General features: G+C 50.1%; 1 protein-coding gene across 7 annotated transcripts in view; it reads right to left on the reverse strand.

Annotated features, from left to right (window-relative positions):
* LOC130208251 (uncharacterized) overlaps window positions 1–14888 on the reverse strand; it is a 134898-nt gene that overhangs the window by 9955 nt on the left and 110055 nt on the right. For 2 of the 7 annotated variants that reach the window (XR_008834379.1, XR_008834382.1), the window contains exons 1-7: window positions 13522–13911; window positions 13225–13363; window positions 5097–5242; window positions 4834–4954; window positions 4560–4695; window positions 4040–4107; window positions 3582–3711 (exon numbers count right to left, since the gene is read on the reverse strand). Coding sequence is in view for 3 of the 7 variants with exons in the window: in XM_056437277.1 (XP_056293252.1) it covers window positions 4207–4372; window positions 4560–4695; window positions 4834–4954; window positions 5097–5242; window positions 13225–13363; window positions 13522–13899 (1086 nt within the window). In the remaining 4 variants the exon portion in view is untranslated. The other 5 variants (XR_008834381.1, XM_056437282.1, XR_008834380.1 and 2 more) reach the window with 5 other exon arrangements.

A 14888-nucleotide genomic window follows, 5' to 3' on the forward strand; every position in this document is an offset into this window, starting at 1 on the left:
GGATTCGTCTATTTTCCCGTATGGCTTGGGCCAATGGTTCAATAAAGTATGCAAACAGGGTTGGTGACAAACAGCATCCCTGTCTGGTTGATCTCTGTAGATCGAACTTGTTAGATAGGCTCCCGTTTATTTTGATTCTAGCTGTAGGTCGTTGATATCGGGTCCGAATAATCTGTATTGATTTATCATTGAATCCGAATTTCTCTAGCACTGTGAAAAGGAAAGTCCAATTTACCCTGTCAAACGCCTTTTCGGCATCTACACTAACCAGTATCGTGTCTCTTTTCTGTTTGTTTGCCTGATCTATAATGTGCAGTGTCCTAATGTTATCGTGCGTCTGTCGCCCGTTCACAAATCCCGTTTGATCCTCGTTGATCAAATCCTGTGTAAAGGCCTGCATTCGTTTAGCAATAATAGATGTATATAACTTGTAATCCAAATTTAGTATCGATATTGGTCGATTATTTCCGCATATTTCCCTATCTTTCCCCGGTTTAGGTATGACCGTTATTATTGCTTCTGTCCATGTTGGTGGTAATTTGCCTTTTTGTAATGTCCAATTGAAAGATTTAACTAACAGCGGAGCCAGTTCGTCCTTGAATGTCTTATACCATTCCCCTGGGTAGCCGTCACTCCCCGCCGCTTTCGCATTTTTTAATCTGTTTATTGCCTCCACCACCTCCTCTATTGAAATATCCCTCGTTAGGGTATCGTTCTGTGTCTGTCCTATCTTTGGTAGGTCTAGTGTGTCTAAAAAAGACTATCTCCTCTCTTGGTGCAGACTCTGGCTGTGTATATAATTCCTCATAATATCTTTGGAATATTCTTTCTATCTCCTCTGGCTCTGTTATCAATTGGTTCGTAAGGGGGTCCCTAATTTTATGTATTTGACTTGTTGCTAGTTGCTTACGGGTCCGTCTATAAGTAATTTAGTGGCTCTCGGCCTATCTCATAATAACTTTGCTTATAGAAGAGAATCTTCCGTTCCATCTCCTCTGTTAGATGTTTCCCTATCTCTAATTTTACGAGCTTCATTTTTTTGTGTGTCCAAGTCAGCTGAATTCTGGTAATCCCTTTCCAATGCTCTGTTTTTCTATATTTTCCGAATAAGTTTTTAATTTCATTTTTTTTGCGAATGTCGCTTCCGAAATTAATCTCCCCCTCATAACTGCCTTCAAAGCGTCCCAAACCATCGTTGGCTCCACCATCTCATTGTCATTTTCCTTAACATATTTTTGTATTTCCAATTTGATTTTGTCCTTCCTTTGTTCATTATTCAGTAGACCCACGTTCAATCTCCAATTGGTTATTCTTTTCCTGTTACTGATGCCTATGTCAAGGTACAGCGAGTTATGATCAGACACATCTGCCCCTCCTATATGACATTCATTAACCCTGTGGACATTTCCTGAATCCACAAACAAATAATCTATTCTCGAGTGTACTTTATGCACCGCCGAATAATGCGTGAAGTCCTTCTCTAGTGGATGTAGATTCCTCCATATATCGACCAATCCCATCTCCTCCAATAATGTATTTACGTATCTTGATATTTGTATTTTTGATTTTTTAAGGCTTGTTGTGTCCATGTTATAATTTAAAACTACATTCATATCCCCCCCACAAATTAAAATACCCTGTTTCCGCTGCGATAACATCCAATAGCAGTCTAAAGAAGTGTTTGTCACAGTCTGGAGGCGCATACACATTCACCAGAGTAACCATCACATTGTCGAGCTTCCCTTTCACAATAATATATCTTCCCTCCCCATCTCTTTTTCATATTCGAATTGTACCTGGTTTGATATCATAATCGTCACACCTCTTCTGGGACCTCCCTTAAACGAACTACTGTACACATTTCTATAACCGTACCTCTTTAGCTTGTCATGTTCTACTTTGTTAAGGTGAGTCTCCTGCAGATATATAATTTGGGCTCCATCCTTCTTTACTTTAGTCATAACCATGTCCCTTTTCTTGGGGGTATTCAAGCCATTAACATTAAGTGACACCAGTCTAACCCATCTATTCCTAGATCAATAGCCCTATTAAGCGACCTGAACAGCAGTAGGTTGAATACATAAGGAACATTCAACATTGCATAACGTGCAATAAAACATAACATGAAATTATAAAATGCAATAAAACAAAACACAAACTTGTTCCAAAGAAGGGGATGTCGTCTCCCCCAGGTCCCGTTGGTAGGTTGAGGGGGTATCCTCTCTCAGAAAGGGCCCCTCTCTAGAACCGAAAACAAACCCATTCCGTAGGGTTCCCCTCCGTCTAGTTATGTCCAACTCTCTCCTTTTAGTCTCTCTCAATCGGCGTCAGTTGCGTTGGATTTATTATAGGTCCGTTAACATGCCTGTCAGCTGACAAACTGGGTTCCATAATCCTTAGCACGTCCATTCAGGCCAGCGAGCCAGACTCATTTCCCCCGTTGAAACCCTTTCAGCTTCTCCTTTGCAGCAGCCGCTGCCGTCCTCCCCGTCTTGCTTTGGGTCGTCTGTTGCCATTCTGCCGGGTCTCGTGTCTTCTCCCTCCCTGCGGTCGCGGTGCCTTCTCCATGTCCCTCGCCACGTCCTCTGCACTGTCGTAAGTTTTGACTCCGCTTCCCCAGTGTATTCGCATCCTAGCTAGCGGGGTCTGGAAACGGATCTGTTCTTCCTTTAGAATTTTCTTTATGGGTCCGTATGCTTTTCTTTTCTGGACCACTTCAGTTGCATAGTCATGGTCGAAAAAAATCCTCTTCCCTCCTACGTGGATTTTCCTCTTCCATGCGTGACTGAGCACCATTTCCTTGGTCTCGGTGTAGGAAGTTCACTGCCACTGATCTTGGGGTGCGTTCGGAGGTGGCTTCTGTGCCAGGGCTCTGTGTGCTCGCTGTAGCGGGGTGTCGCTAGGCAATTCGAGTCCGGTGGTTAGGAAGCGCTCCAGATATTTGCTTGTCGAATTCTCCTCCGTGCCCTCCGGTATGCCAAAGATGCGAATATTATTCCTCCTTGACCTGCCCTCGAGGTCTGTCAGTTTCTCCTGCATCCGTAGGGTCCGTGCCGCAATAGTTAGCATTTCGCCCTTAGCTTCCAGCTGCCATTCCTCCAGTTCAGCGACGCGTGTTTGGGCTTCCTCCATGTGGTCACGCTGCGTTTTCATGTCGGCATTTATTCCTTCGAATTTTCTTTGTTTCTTTCCGGAATTTTTCGAATTCTTCCTTTACCTCTCTCCTGACATCGATTATCCCTTGTTTGACTTCTTTAACCTCCTTTTTCACCTCCTCCAGTTGTTTGCCGATGGGTGCTAGCAAGTCCGTCAGTTGTTTTAGGCTAGCTGGTTCTGCACCTGCCCCGTTCTTCTCACCTCGCTTTCCGTTGTCAGAATTTGAATCCATTTTCTTCCTTTTCTATCTTCACTCAATATATATGTTTATTGTAATATTTTACACAGTTTGACCATAATGTGTTACTTTCATCCCATTCGGGGGGACGAGGTTTTTAAAGGTGAACCGTCAGCGTCCGTTCTCGGTTGTAATAAATGTGTAACAACCACAGAACATCCCTGTTGTCCCTGAATGAGTCACTCACTGCTGCTGGCGACGTCCTGCTGCATGGACTGGCCCCACAGCTTGGGCTCCCGCTTCTTCAGACACACGTTTATGTACGACATGGTGGGAGGCGCCAGGCGGGCCACGGAGCTCGACGTGTGAAGTTTGGTCTTTAAAAAGAATGAACTTTTAACTTTTAATTGCGATTAATGAATTTCAAAATGTGCGATTAATTAGTTAATTTTTTTTAATCGATTGACAGCCCTAATATATAGACATATATATACAGTATATGTATTTATTTTTCTTAGGATAAGCATATTAAAACTAGATATACATATATATACACACACACACATATATATATATAATCGTTCTCTCTTTAATACTCTAAGTTTCAGTTACAGGCCCTTAACAACTACAGAATAGAAACAGTCATCCTTCTTATTTTCAAGTGTGTGCGTGTGTGTGTGCGTGTGTGTGCATGTGTGTGTCTACCTGTAGTCTTCTCGTGAGAAACAATCCAGAAGGTCTGTGGTGGTCAGTCTGGAGTCCATGTCAACGAACTGAAACACACACACACACACATTACACACTACAGGGACGAGCGGTTCCCAGCTGGCGCTCGTGAAGGGTGAGGAGGATCAACCGTTCCCAAATGACTCTTATCTAGTTCTGAGGCTAAAGGCCGAACAACTAAAACCACGAGATCGAGAGGCGCCGGGGAGCTCGGTGGCGGCGAGGGGTACTGCACCTCGTCCGGGGTCACACGTGTTGACGATCTCCTTTAAACCTTTTGTGAAACCTCCGTGTATACACGAGTACATAAACCTTAAACAACACAAACGCATGAGAGACAACCGTTTGATGAAAAGAATAAATATGAATATAAATGTTTATATATGAATATAAGAAAATGTTCATGACTTTTCAAAAACTTTTGGGATTTTATGTTTTACGGACTTGGCCTGGAAATAACAATGTTTAAACTCCAGGACCTTCACACACACACACACACCTGCTGAAGGCTCGGAGCAGCTGGGCGACCACGGACCGCAGCTCGTGCAGGCAGACCGCGGCGGCGGAGGACCCCCCCCCCCACCGGCCTCTGCGTGGCGTCGTGGTCAAAGCCCAGAACTCTGAACACCTCAAAGCTGAAACACGACAGGGAAGCATGACCTTCAGGGGGGGATTGTAATCACAACAAACAACCTCCTCAGAGTGGCGTTGCTCTTGTTCTCTTCTTCATCGTCCTCAAATGCTCTGGAAGCGAGATCACGTGTCACACCCACCTCCTCTGAGACAGGCGGGCCCACGTGGTCTCAAACAGGGCCCACACCTCCTGGTGGGGGGCCGGCGCGGCTCCTCCTCTTCGGTATCGTTCATGTCGACGTCACGGGCTGGAGCTTCACACTGCGCACACACGCGCACACACACACGCACACAGTGTATAATATGAATATATGCATCCTTCTCAACCCTTTCAAATCTGACAGAGAGTCTCTCGTTTGGAGACGTGTGAGTGGATGTGGTTGAATGAAGAGGAGCTGCTGACCGGCGGCGGCGGCCGCAGCGCGTTGTCGATGTTCTCCATCGTGGAGACGGCCCCGGGGACGAGTCGCGACCTTTCCCTGAAAACGTTGATGAGCTCCTTCGCTTGCCGGACGGCGGCCGCCGTCGTGTCGCAGGTCGCCGTTTGGCCTGAGGAGACAAACGAGGGATATACAGTATACATACATACATATATACAGTATACATATTGTGGCACACGGCGGGTGCCCCGTGACTGAGAAATAATAATTCCACTGTCCACACCCAATTTACAACCAAATGCAAAGTCTTTATTTCACAATACCAGAGGTTTTAGATCAATCGGGTCCGCGGGGTACGGGCGAGGGTCTGGCAGGATCGGGGTATTCAGACAGGCGAGGATCAGGCAGCCAGAAGCGTATTCCAAAACAGAGTTCTATCCAGTCGCTCTGGGGCCCACAGCCCATACTTCCTAATCGTCTCGTATCTGTTCTCGTATCTTCGTCTCCACCACTCTCTCCTTGTGGGCTTCTGTCCTTTCTTTTATCTGTAACGCCCCGGGTGGTGATTGGTTGCCGGCCCGTGCCTCCCATCACCCCCAGGTGTTTCCACTTTGTTGCCTGCCGGTCTGGCTGTCGGGGCCCGTTGGCTCCCCTCTGGGCCGCAGTGGGAAGTACAGGGAACAGTCGGTATTTACGTCCCTGACTTCCCTCGTGGTCTCGTCCGGGGCTGGCTGCCACACCCCTCCTCAGCTCCAACCGGGAGGGGGCGGCCCATCCCAAGGCGTCTCTCGGGACATGGCATCCGCGTTCCCATGCGGCCCCGGACCTGTGGAAGACGGAGAAGGCAAAGGATTGAAGGACAGGAACCAGCGGGTGACCCTGGCATTAGTTTCTTTGTTCCTTGACATCCAGACGAGGGCGTGGTCCGTGACAAGGGTGAAGTGCCGTCCCAACAAATAATATTTTAACTCTTCCCACGCCCATTTAATGGCTAAACATTCTTTCTCGATCGTCGAGTAGTTTTGTTCTCCGGGTAGCAGTTTTCTGCTGGTATACGTAATGGGGTGTTCCTCCCTTCTTGTAGCTGTGATAGAACGGCACCCACCCTGTTTCCGCGTCTGTCTGGACGATGAGGGGTTTGGAGAAGTCGGGGTCACCAACACTGGTCCTGAGCAGCGCCTCTTTGAGCTCTTGGAATGCCTTCTCCGTCTCTTCTGTCCACAGGATCCGGTCGGCCAGCCGGCTCTTGGTGAGGTCCGTGAGGGGTGCTGCGAGGGAGGAGAAATGGTGGACAAACCCGGTAATAGCTGGTGAGCCCCGAAGGTTCGCACCTGCTTTTTGGTTTGGGGCGGGACCAGTTTCAGATCGCCTCGACCTTGCCTGCCTGGGGTTTGACGATCCACGCCCTATTGTAAACCCCAGGTAATCTGCCCAAGCCCGAGGCGACACTTGGGGTTGGCGGTCAGCCCGGCCCTCTCAGGGCTCTCAGCACGGCGGTGACCTGCTGGAGATGGGTCCCCCACTCCTCCCCATGGATGACAATATCATCTATGGAGGCTGCTGCATATTTCTGGTGGGGCCGGAGGACGGTCCATCAGCCTCTGGAAGGTGGCAGGGGCTCCATGTAGGCCAAACGGGAGCATTAGGTAGTGGAACAACCCGTCGGGGTGATGAAGGCGGTCTTCTCCGGGCCGCTGGCGCCAGGGGTACCTGCCAGTAACCCTTGGTCAGGTCTAGGGTGGTGATATATCGGCTGGTCCCCAGCCGCTCGATCAACTCATCCACCCTAGGCATGGGGTATGCGTCGAACTTGGATATCAGGTTTAGTTGCCGGAAATCATTACAGAACCTGAGGGTTCCGTCTGGTTTGGGGACCAGCACAATGGGGCTACTCCACTCACTATGGGACTCTTCGATGATCCCGTTCTGTAACATCGTTTTAACCTCTTGCCGCACGGCTTCTCTCCGGGCCTCCGGGATTCGGTAGGGCCTTAGCTTTACCTTCTTTCCGGGCTCGGTGATGATGTGATGTTGCAGAAGGTTGGTATGGCGGCTTCCGTGAGAACACATCTCTATGGCGGTCGATCAGCCTCGGAGGTCCTGGCGTTGTCTCGGATAGCTGCTCGCCCATAGGTACCACTCGGCCTCCGTTTTGACGGGCCTGGTGAGAGATACAGCACACACAGCCTCCCGGACCCATTTTTAACAAATTGATGTGATATACCTTCTCTGGTGGTCTTCGCCTGGCTGCCTAATGCGGTAGTTGACCTCTCCCACCTTTTCGATCACCTAGGGCCCGTGCCATTTGGCCAGGAACTTGCACTCGATGTGGGCACCAGCACCAACACTCTGTCTCCGGCGCGAACACCCGGGCTGTGCGCTCCTGTTGTAGACACGGGCTTGGGCGGCCTGGGCGGCCTCCATGTGTTCTCTTACCATGGGCCATATAGTGGCCATTCTCTCCTGTACCTCCTCCACGTGTTCCACCAGGGTCCGATGGGGTGAGGTTGTTGCTCCCAGGCTTCTTTGGCCAGGTCTAGGAGTCCTCTGGGTTGTCTCCCGTATAGCAGCTCAAGGGAGAAAATCCTGTGGAAGCCTGGGGCACCTCACGAATGGCAAACATTAGGTGTGGTAAGAGCTGATCCCAATTCCTTCCGTCCGCTTCGATAACTTTCCTCAACATCTGTTTCAGGGTCTGGTTGTAGCGCTCTACCAGCCCGTCAGTCTGAGGGTGGTATACTGACGTTCTCAACTGGGTAATGTTCATGACTCGGCATAGGTCTTTCATGATTCGGGACATGAAGGGGGTGCCTTGGTCTGTTAATATTTCCTCGGGAATGCCTACCCGTGAAAACATTAGCATTAGCTCATGGGCTATTCCCTTGGAGGCCATGGTGCGAGGGGAATTGCTTGGGTACCTGGTGGCGTAGTCTAGGACCACTAGGATGTATTGGTGTCCTCGGCACTTTTGGCAGTGGCCCGATCAGGTCCATCCCTATTCGACTAAACGGCGGCAATTATAGGCAAGGGACTAGGGGTTGCGGTGATGGGGTCTGGGTGCCACCTGTTGGCACTCGGGACAGCTCCGCAGTACTCTTCACGGCTTCTTTTATGCCTGGCCAGTAAAACCTGGCTTTAATCCTCTCTAGGGTTTTCTACTCCTAGGTGGGCTCCGAGCTGGTGAGTGAGCTAAGCGCAACCGTGGGGATAAATGGCCGTGGTACTAACAACAAGTCACTAGTTACGGAGGCTTTCCGGACAACCTGGTATAATAATGCATTTTAATGGCAAAGTGAGGATATACACATTGTCTCACCCTTGACGAGTCGCCCGTCGATCACAGAGACTTGCTGCAGAGCGGTGAGGTTGACATCCTCGAGCTGGGCAGAGCCGAATCTCCCGGCTAGAGGCTCAGCCCTTGGGCCCACGTCGGTGTCGTTGTTGAAGGGGAACATGTCCCATTGGTCGGCTTCCTCTCTGCTGGGGAAGCGTCTGCCTCTTCCTCGAGGGGTTCCTTTCCCTTCCCTCGTCTCCACGGTCCTCTTCCTCTTCCGCCACTACCTCCCGGCTGGACTCTCCTTCGGAGAGGGGGGTGGAGCCTTGGAGGCGACGTCCTGCACCGCACAGAGGCGGGTGCCGAGTGGCGCTGCCTGGGAGGCGGGCCGAGGCCCCCGGGCTTCCGCGGGCCTCCCATGGCCAGGCGCAGCCACCGCTGTCTGAAGAGGGGGAAGTCCCGACCGATGAGCACGGCTACTGGTAGGCCTGGTACGACCCCGGCTGTGCCCGAGTATGTTCCCTTTATTGTTTTTAACGTGATGTTTGTAGTGGGGTACTGACGGTGCTCGCCATGTATACACGTGACACTCAGTGTGTCTTCCAGGAGAGGGGGCTGGGCGAACTCCGGTCGCACCAGCGTCACCACGCCCGGAATCTATCAGGCGATGGCGTCGCCCGTTAAGCGGTGACCGAGTCGAGGGTGAGTCCCCGTCTCTTCCGCCCAGCCTGTGGTTAGTAACCGATAGGGTCGGCGGGCGGGTTTCATGGTGGTGGCCGAGACGATGTGCTCATCAACCTTCTGGGGACAGTTCCAGGCGATGTGGCCTCCCTCCCCGCGCCCGTAACACGTTCGGTGGTCGGGGTTGCTGCGGGGCCGTCTCCATCCTGTTGCCTGTGTAGGTCTCACGACGGGCACCTCCTCGGGCTGTCACTTCTTGGGGCGTGGGGCTTCTGTATTCCCCAGCCGTCCACTGCGCAGTACTCCCTGGGCGGCCTGGTACCCTTCCAGCAGATCCACCAGCTGGTCCACGCTCTGGGGATTCTGTTGACACACCAATTTCTTGGCGTCGTAGGGAAGTGACCTCATGAATCGGTCCATGATGACCCGTTCGATGGGAGTGAGGGTTTTTGGCTCTGAGATCAGCCACGCATTGGTAAGCCTCACTAGCTCATGCATCTGTGCTCGAGGGTGACTGTGGGGTCGGATACCCACTCGTGGTAACGCTGGGCTCGGGTGATCAGTGTAAACCCATGGCGTTTCAAAATTTCCCGTTTTAGGGTGTCAAAAGTGGTAAGGGGGTCAGTGGCTACGTCCTGGTAGGTAGTCTGCGCTATGCCTGACAAAAATGGGCTAATCAGTCCTACCCATTGGTCGATAGGCCACTCTTCTCTGACCGCGGTCCTCTCAAAGGTGAGCAGGAAGACCTCAATGTCATCCGCGGGGGTCTGCTTGGTGAGGAAGCGTGCGGGGTGGACCCGGCGGTCCTTCTCATAGCCAGCATGCTCCTCCTGGGCTTCGTAACGCTCCGTGAGTTGGGTCCGCAGGAGCTCGGTGGTTTGCTGCTGCACCAGCAGGGTCTGGTCGTGGCGTCTGCTGCTGTTGATTGTTAACTATGAGCTGTTGATTGTTAGCCATGAGTTGTGCAATCAGCGCCGTTAAATCCTTTGATTCCATTGTAGTTGGGGGGGATTAATCATTATCTTCAGTCAGAATGCGAAACCCGCATTCTCCACCATATGTGGCACACGGCGGGTGCCCCGTGACTGAGAAATAATAATTCCACTGTCCACACCCAATTTACAACCAAATGCAAAGTCTTTATTTCACAATACCAGAGGTTTTAGATCAATCGGGTCCGCGGGGTACGGGCGAGGGTCTGGCAGGATCGGGGTATTCAGACAGGCGAGGATCAGGCAGCCAGAAGCGTATTCCAAAACAGAGTTCTATCCAGTCGCTCTGGGGCCCACAGCCCATACTTCCTAATCGTCTCTCGTATCTGTTCTCGTATCTTCGTCTCCACCACTCTCTCCTTGTGGGCTTCTGTCCTTTCTTTTATCTGTAACGCCCCGGGTGGTGATTGGTTGCCGGCCCGTGCCTCCCATCACCCCCAGGTGTTTCCACTTTTGTTGCCTGCCGGTCTGGCTGTCGGGGGCCCGTTGGCTCCCTCTCTGGGCCGCAGTGGGGAAGTACAGGGAACAGTCGGTATTTACCGTCCCTGACTTCCCCTCGTGGTCTCGTCCGGGGCTGGCTGCCACAATATATACATATAAATCAGGCATGTGACCATCAATGCACATGAAGGTTTACACATATTTCTATGACTGTTGATTCTTTTGAACTCATGAACATATCAACATATCAAGACTTCTCCCGCGTGGAGAACCTGTGGGTCAAACATGACTCACCTGATAAGGACGTACAGGTATACATGACATACAATGCATCAACTCAGACACAACTTCATCATCACTTATGACCCACGAGCAGTGTGTGGCAGTGTCTCTGCAGAGCTCCGCCCCCTTTCTCCATGCTCTGCAGAGCTCCGCCCCCTTTCTCCATGCTCTCTTGTCTTTGTGTTCTGGGCTTCAGCCTTTGTGTCCTGGCTCACATGCACGCTCACATGCATGCTCACATCACATGCATGCTCGCTCACATGCACGCTCACATCACATGCACGCTCGCTCACATCCATACCTGCAAACTCATGAGGGGTGAAAAAGGTGACAACGGGGGGGTGCAGGTGACTTTTTGTTGTTGTTGTCACCACACCACATCCACGTTGTTTGAAGCCTCAAAGCTTTTAGAACCACAACTACAGTCATTTTATTGTTCTGACCACAAATCTAAATAATGATAATAAACAGTTTAAGAACAAAAGGTTCTCCGCTCTGACTCAGCCCTATAATGACTGTAATGATAGTAATAACAAATATACATTGTCATTATATATAATATGGTTAAAGTCATTCATGAACCAACTTCCTTTTTTTTTGCCTGAACAGTCCTCATGGACTTCTCCCTGAATCTGTTCTGTCTCTACCTGTTTGTCACGATACTCATATTATAACTTCTATACATATTACATACCTGCCATAAATATCATGATACCCGATACCAGAATTCAATACACCATACAAACAATATGGTACCATAATTACGAGACTGGTATATTTATCTATAATAGTAATAAATAAAACATCTGTATGGTTCACTTTTTACCAACTTTTTCAACACTTAACAAATGACAGTAATATGAGTATTCATACAGCCAGATATGAATGAAACTACATGGTTCCATCATAGCATTGATTATACACTATGAGGCCGTTAGTCTCTGACCAGATGATCCACAGTTCATCAGGATGAGCAGCTGGAGAGTTACAGAACTTTACAGACTGAAACATTTCACTTCTGGCATCTTTTTATTTTTTAAGCCAAAGTCTCTAACGCTACGCCACTTCTCTCGCTGTGAGCTGCGCAGTGTGCGCAGACAGCTCGACACGGAGCAGCGCGTGCGCTCTGATCGCTCTCTTAACGAAGTATCGATACTAAAATATGCTAAATCACATCGTGTTTAACGTACGGGTACTTTGTTAGCATCGCTACACCGTGCAGCGTGACAGGAGTAGATGTAGCGGGCTGACATTCAAGCTAACCTGAACCCCCAAACGCTGTGGACATCTGAACGCTGATTGGCCGAGACGCGACACGTCCCATCAAAGATGTTTTATTGCGAAGAGCAACACTTCACACTTTTCTCCGCGTCTCACTGCAATCTCAACGGCAGCGGGCCAGGTGACCCCCCCCCAAAAAAACAAAAACTCTTCGGATCTCCACGATTCATTTTGAGTTCAAAACGGTGAATTTCACCGAAAGGTGACAAGTTTGCAGGTATGCACATCACATGCACGCTCACATGCACGCTCACATCACATGCACGCTCACATCACATGCACGCTCACAGCCTGCATAAAGGAGACTAGAAAATTGCATGAAGTACTTTTCCACTCGTGCAGCCTCGCCTCAACTCCTCCTCTCTCTCTTCTCTCTCTCTTCTCTCTCTCTCCTCTCTCTTAATTAACCGTGCCATGGTTGTAGCAGCCAACCAGGTGGACAGAGACTGAGTGAGAGGCTGTGATGTCATCAGATGATGTCATGATGCTGCAGTGGACCGGTCAGCATCTTTCTGACACACATTCGATTCTCCCGTTTTAGCAGATTGACCTCATTCTGTCGTGTTGCAGCGCAGACGCAGCGCAATGCAGCGCAGAGGAGTGTTTCCTCTGAGGGACGACTCTCTTACTGACGCTCACCCCCAAAGAGGTTTAACAACGATCACAGAGACACAAAGAATACGTTTACATTTCAACACCTCGTTGATGCTCTCGTATCTCACCTTTATTTAGTCTTTATCCCCCAAAATCTAATTGTTCACGTTCTAAGGAAGATTACAATATGACATCATCAACAGAGATGATGCTAAATAAAACAAAGCAAGAGGCTAACACACAGGTCATCAACTCTTTTCTAGAGGCTCGATTCATTTGTCTCAACAATGTGGTTAAGATTAAAAACATTTGTACTGAGCTACAAATAAAATGTGGGACTATAACCAAAAAAGACAAGACAGTTTACAGAAACAAAGATGTAGACACACCTACCTGAGCAGGTGAGCCACTATAATGTGTTTCATGTATCATCTATTTGTTTTTTTCATGTCAAGGTCATGAATTATATATAGTGAAGTGTTCATCGTTGCAACAGATTCAAGGCCAAAAACCCCAAAGACTATACAGGAACTCTTTATCTGGGTAACACATTTTTAAAAAACATTTAAAAACTTGAAGACTGTTGAAAACGACTCGGATAATGACCTGAGTTGAAGAAGTCGATCAGGTGTAATACGTTGTCCAGCTGCCTCTGTGGGGCCACCTGGCCGAACACAGCGATCCAGTGCTTCTTCAAGCACCGCAGGACATCGTGGAGAGTCCACGGCGGCTTCAGGAACACGATCTGAGAGCAGCAGAGACATCACAGGCTCAACGTGGTCTGGACTCTGGAACATAGCGTTTAGGGACCAACAACTGTTCAACAACAAGTTCCCCCAGCTTAGCTACCCTATATAGGAGTCCATTTTTCACAGAGAAATGGGGGAAGGGGGTAACACTCACCCCTTCTGCAGGATTCCCCTCGATCACCGTCAGGTTCTGTCTGGCTTGTTCAAGGTTGGGGTCTTCCAACTGTGCGGTCCCAAACTGTCCTGGGCTTACAGCATTTTCCTCTTCGGCCATGGGGAACTCAGAAAACACTTCGTTTGATGAGGCCTCAGTCGGTGGTGGGTCCTCCCTTGCTGGGGCCTCTGCTGGGGCCTGGGCTTCCTCGTCCGTTTGCTCTGCTGATGAACCAGTCGGGCTAGATGGCGCTGCACAGGCATGTAGCAATTTGGTATTCTGGGTGCTCCGAGGTCTGTTTTTTCGGTTTCTCCTGTTGCTCGTCATCCTGTCGGCCCACAAACGCCAGAATATGGGGCAGTCCCGACCAATCAGCATTGGCACCGGCAAATTTTCTACCACTCCGGCCATGACTTCGAAAGTTCCCTTTGGTCTGAACCTTAATGTGGCTGGTGGGATAATTCCATGAATCCCCATGGACACAGGAGACTGGGATAGGGGCCCCGGTGCCAGTTGTCAGCCCGGTCGTAAGAGAGTGACAGCACTCCCGAGTCCAGTAGGGCTTCTGCATCCTGGTCCCCTATTCTGACGGAAGTTTTGGGGCCCTTGCGCCTCATGGGCCCAGCAAGTGGTTAGGTAGCTGCCGGCCTTCTGTTGTGGATCTGATGAGCCTGCCGTCGGCATCAAGACGTCATTCACCGGACAATTCAAAGCTAAGTGGCCCTCTTGGCCACAGGTGAAGCACTTCCGGCGGTCCGGATTCACGAGGGGTCGACGCTGGGGCGGCGGTCGGGCCTGTCCCACCTGTGGAATCTGGCGGTGTAGTGGTGGTGGAGTCACTGGGTCCTTAGTCCACCTTGGCTTGTTTCCCTCTTGCCGACTGCTCCGCATCAGCTCCACTGTGACCTGGTGGTTTTCCAATACGTCAACTAGATCATCCACCGTCTTTGGGCTGCTTTGGGAGGCATGTAGTTTGGCATCCCTGGGTAGTGCTCTAACACAATGGTCCATCACAACTCGGTCCAGGGCTGAAGGTCCAGCTCCCGTGGTTAACCAACTGCGTGTCAGTCTCATCAGGGTTGCAACCTGTGGCCGTACAGGAGCAGTAGCGTCATATGACCAGGAGTGGAACTGTTGGGCCCTGGTCTGGAGGTTGTGTCCATAATGGGCTAAGATGGTGGCTTTTAACACGTCATAATTATTTACTTCGGAGGGGCCGAGGTCCCGACAGGCCTTTTGTGCATCACCTGTTAAAAACGGGCTAGTATCCCTGCCCACTCTGCTGGAGGCCACCTCTCTCTCTCTGCCGTTCTCTCAAAAACCCTTAGGTAGGCTTCAATGTCATCATCGCCCGTCTGCTTGGTGAG

The sequence above is a fragment of the Pseudoliparis swirei genome, chromosome 18 (assembly GCF_029220125.1).
Source record: "Pseudoliparis swirei isolate HS2019 ecotype Mariana Trench chromosome 18, NWPU_hadal_v1, whole genome shotgun sequence".
Classification (NCBI taxonomy): domain Eukaryota; kingdom Metazoa; phylum Chordata; class Actinopteri; order Perciformes; family Liparidae; genus Pseudoliparis; species Pseudoliparis swirei.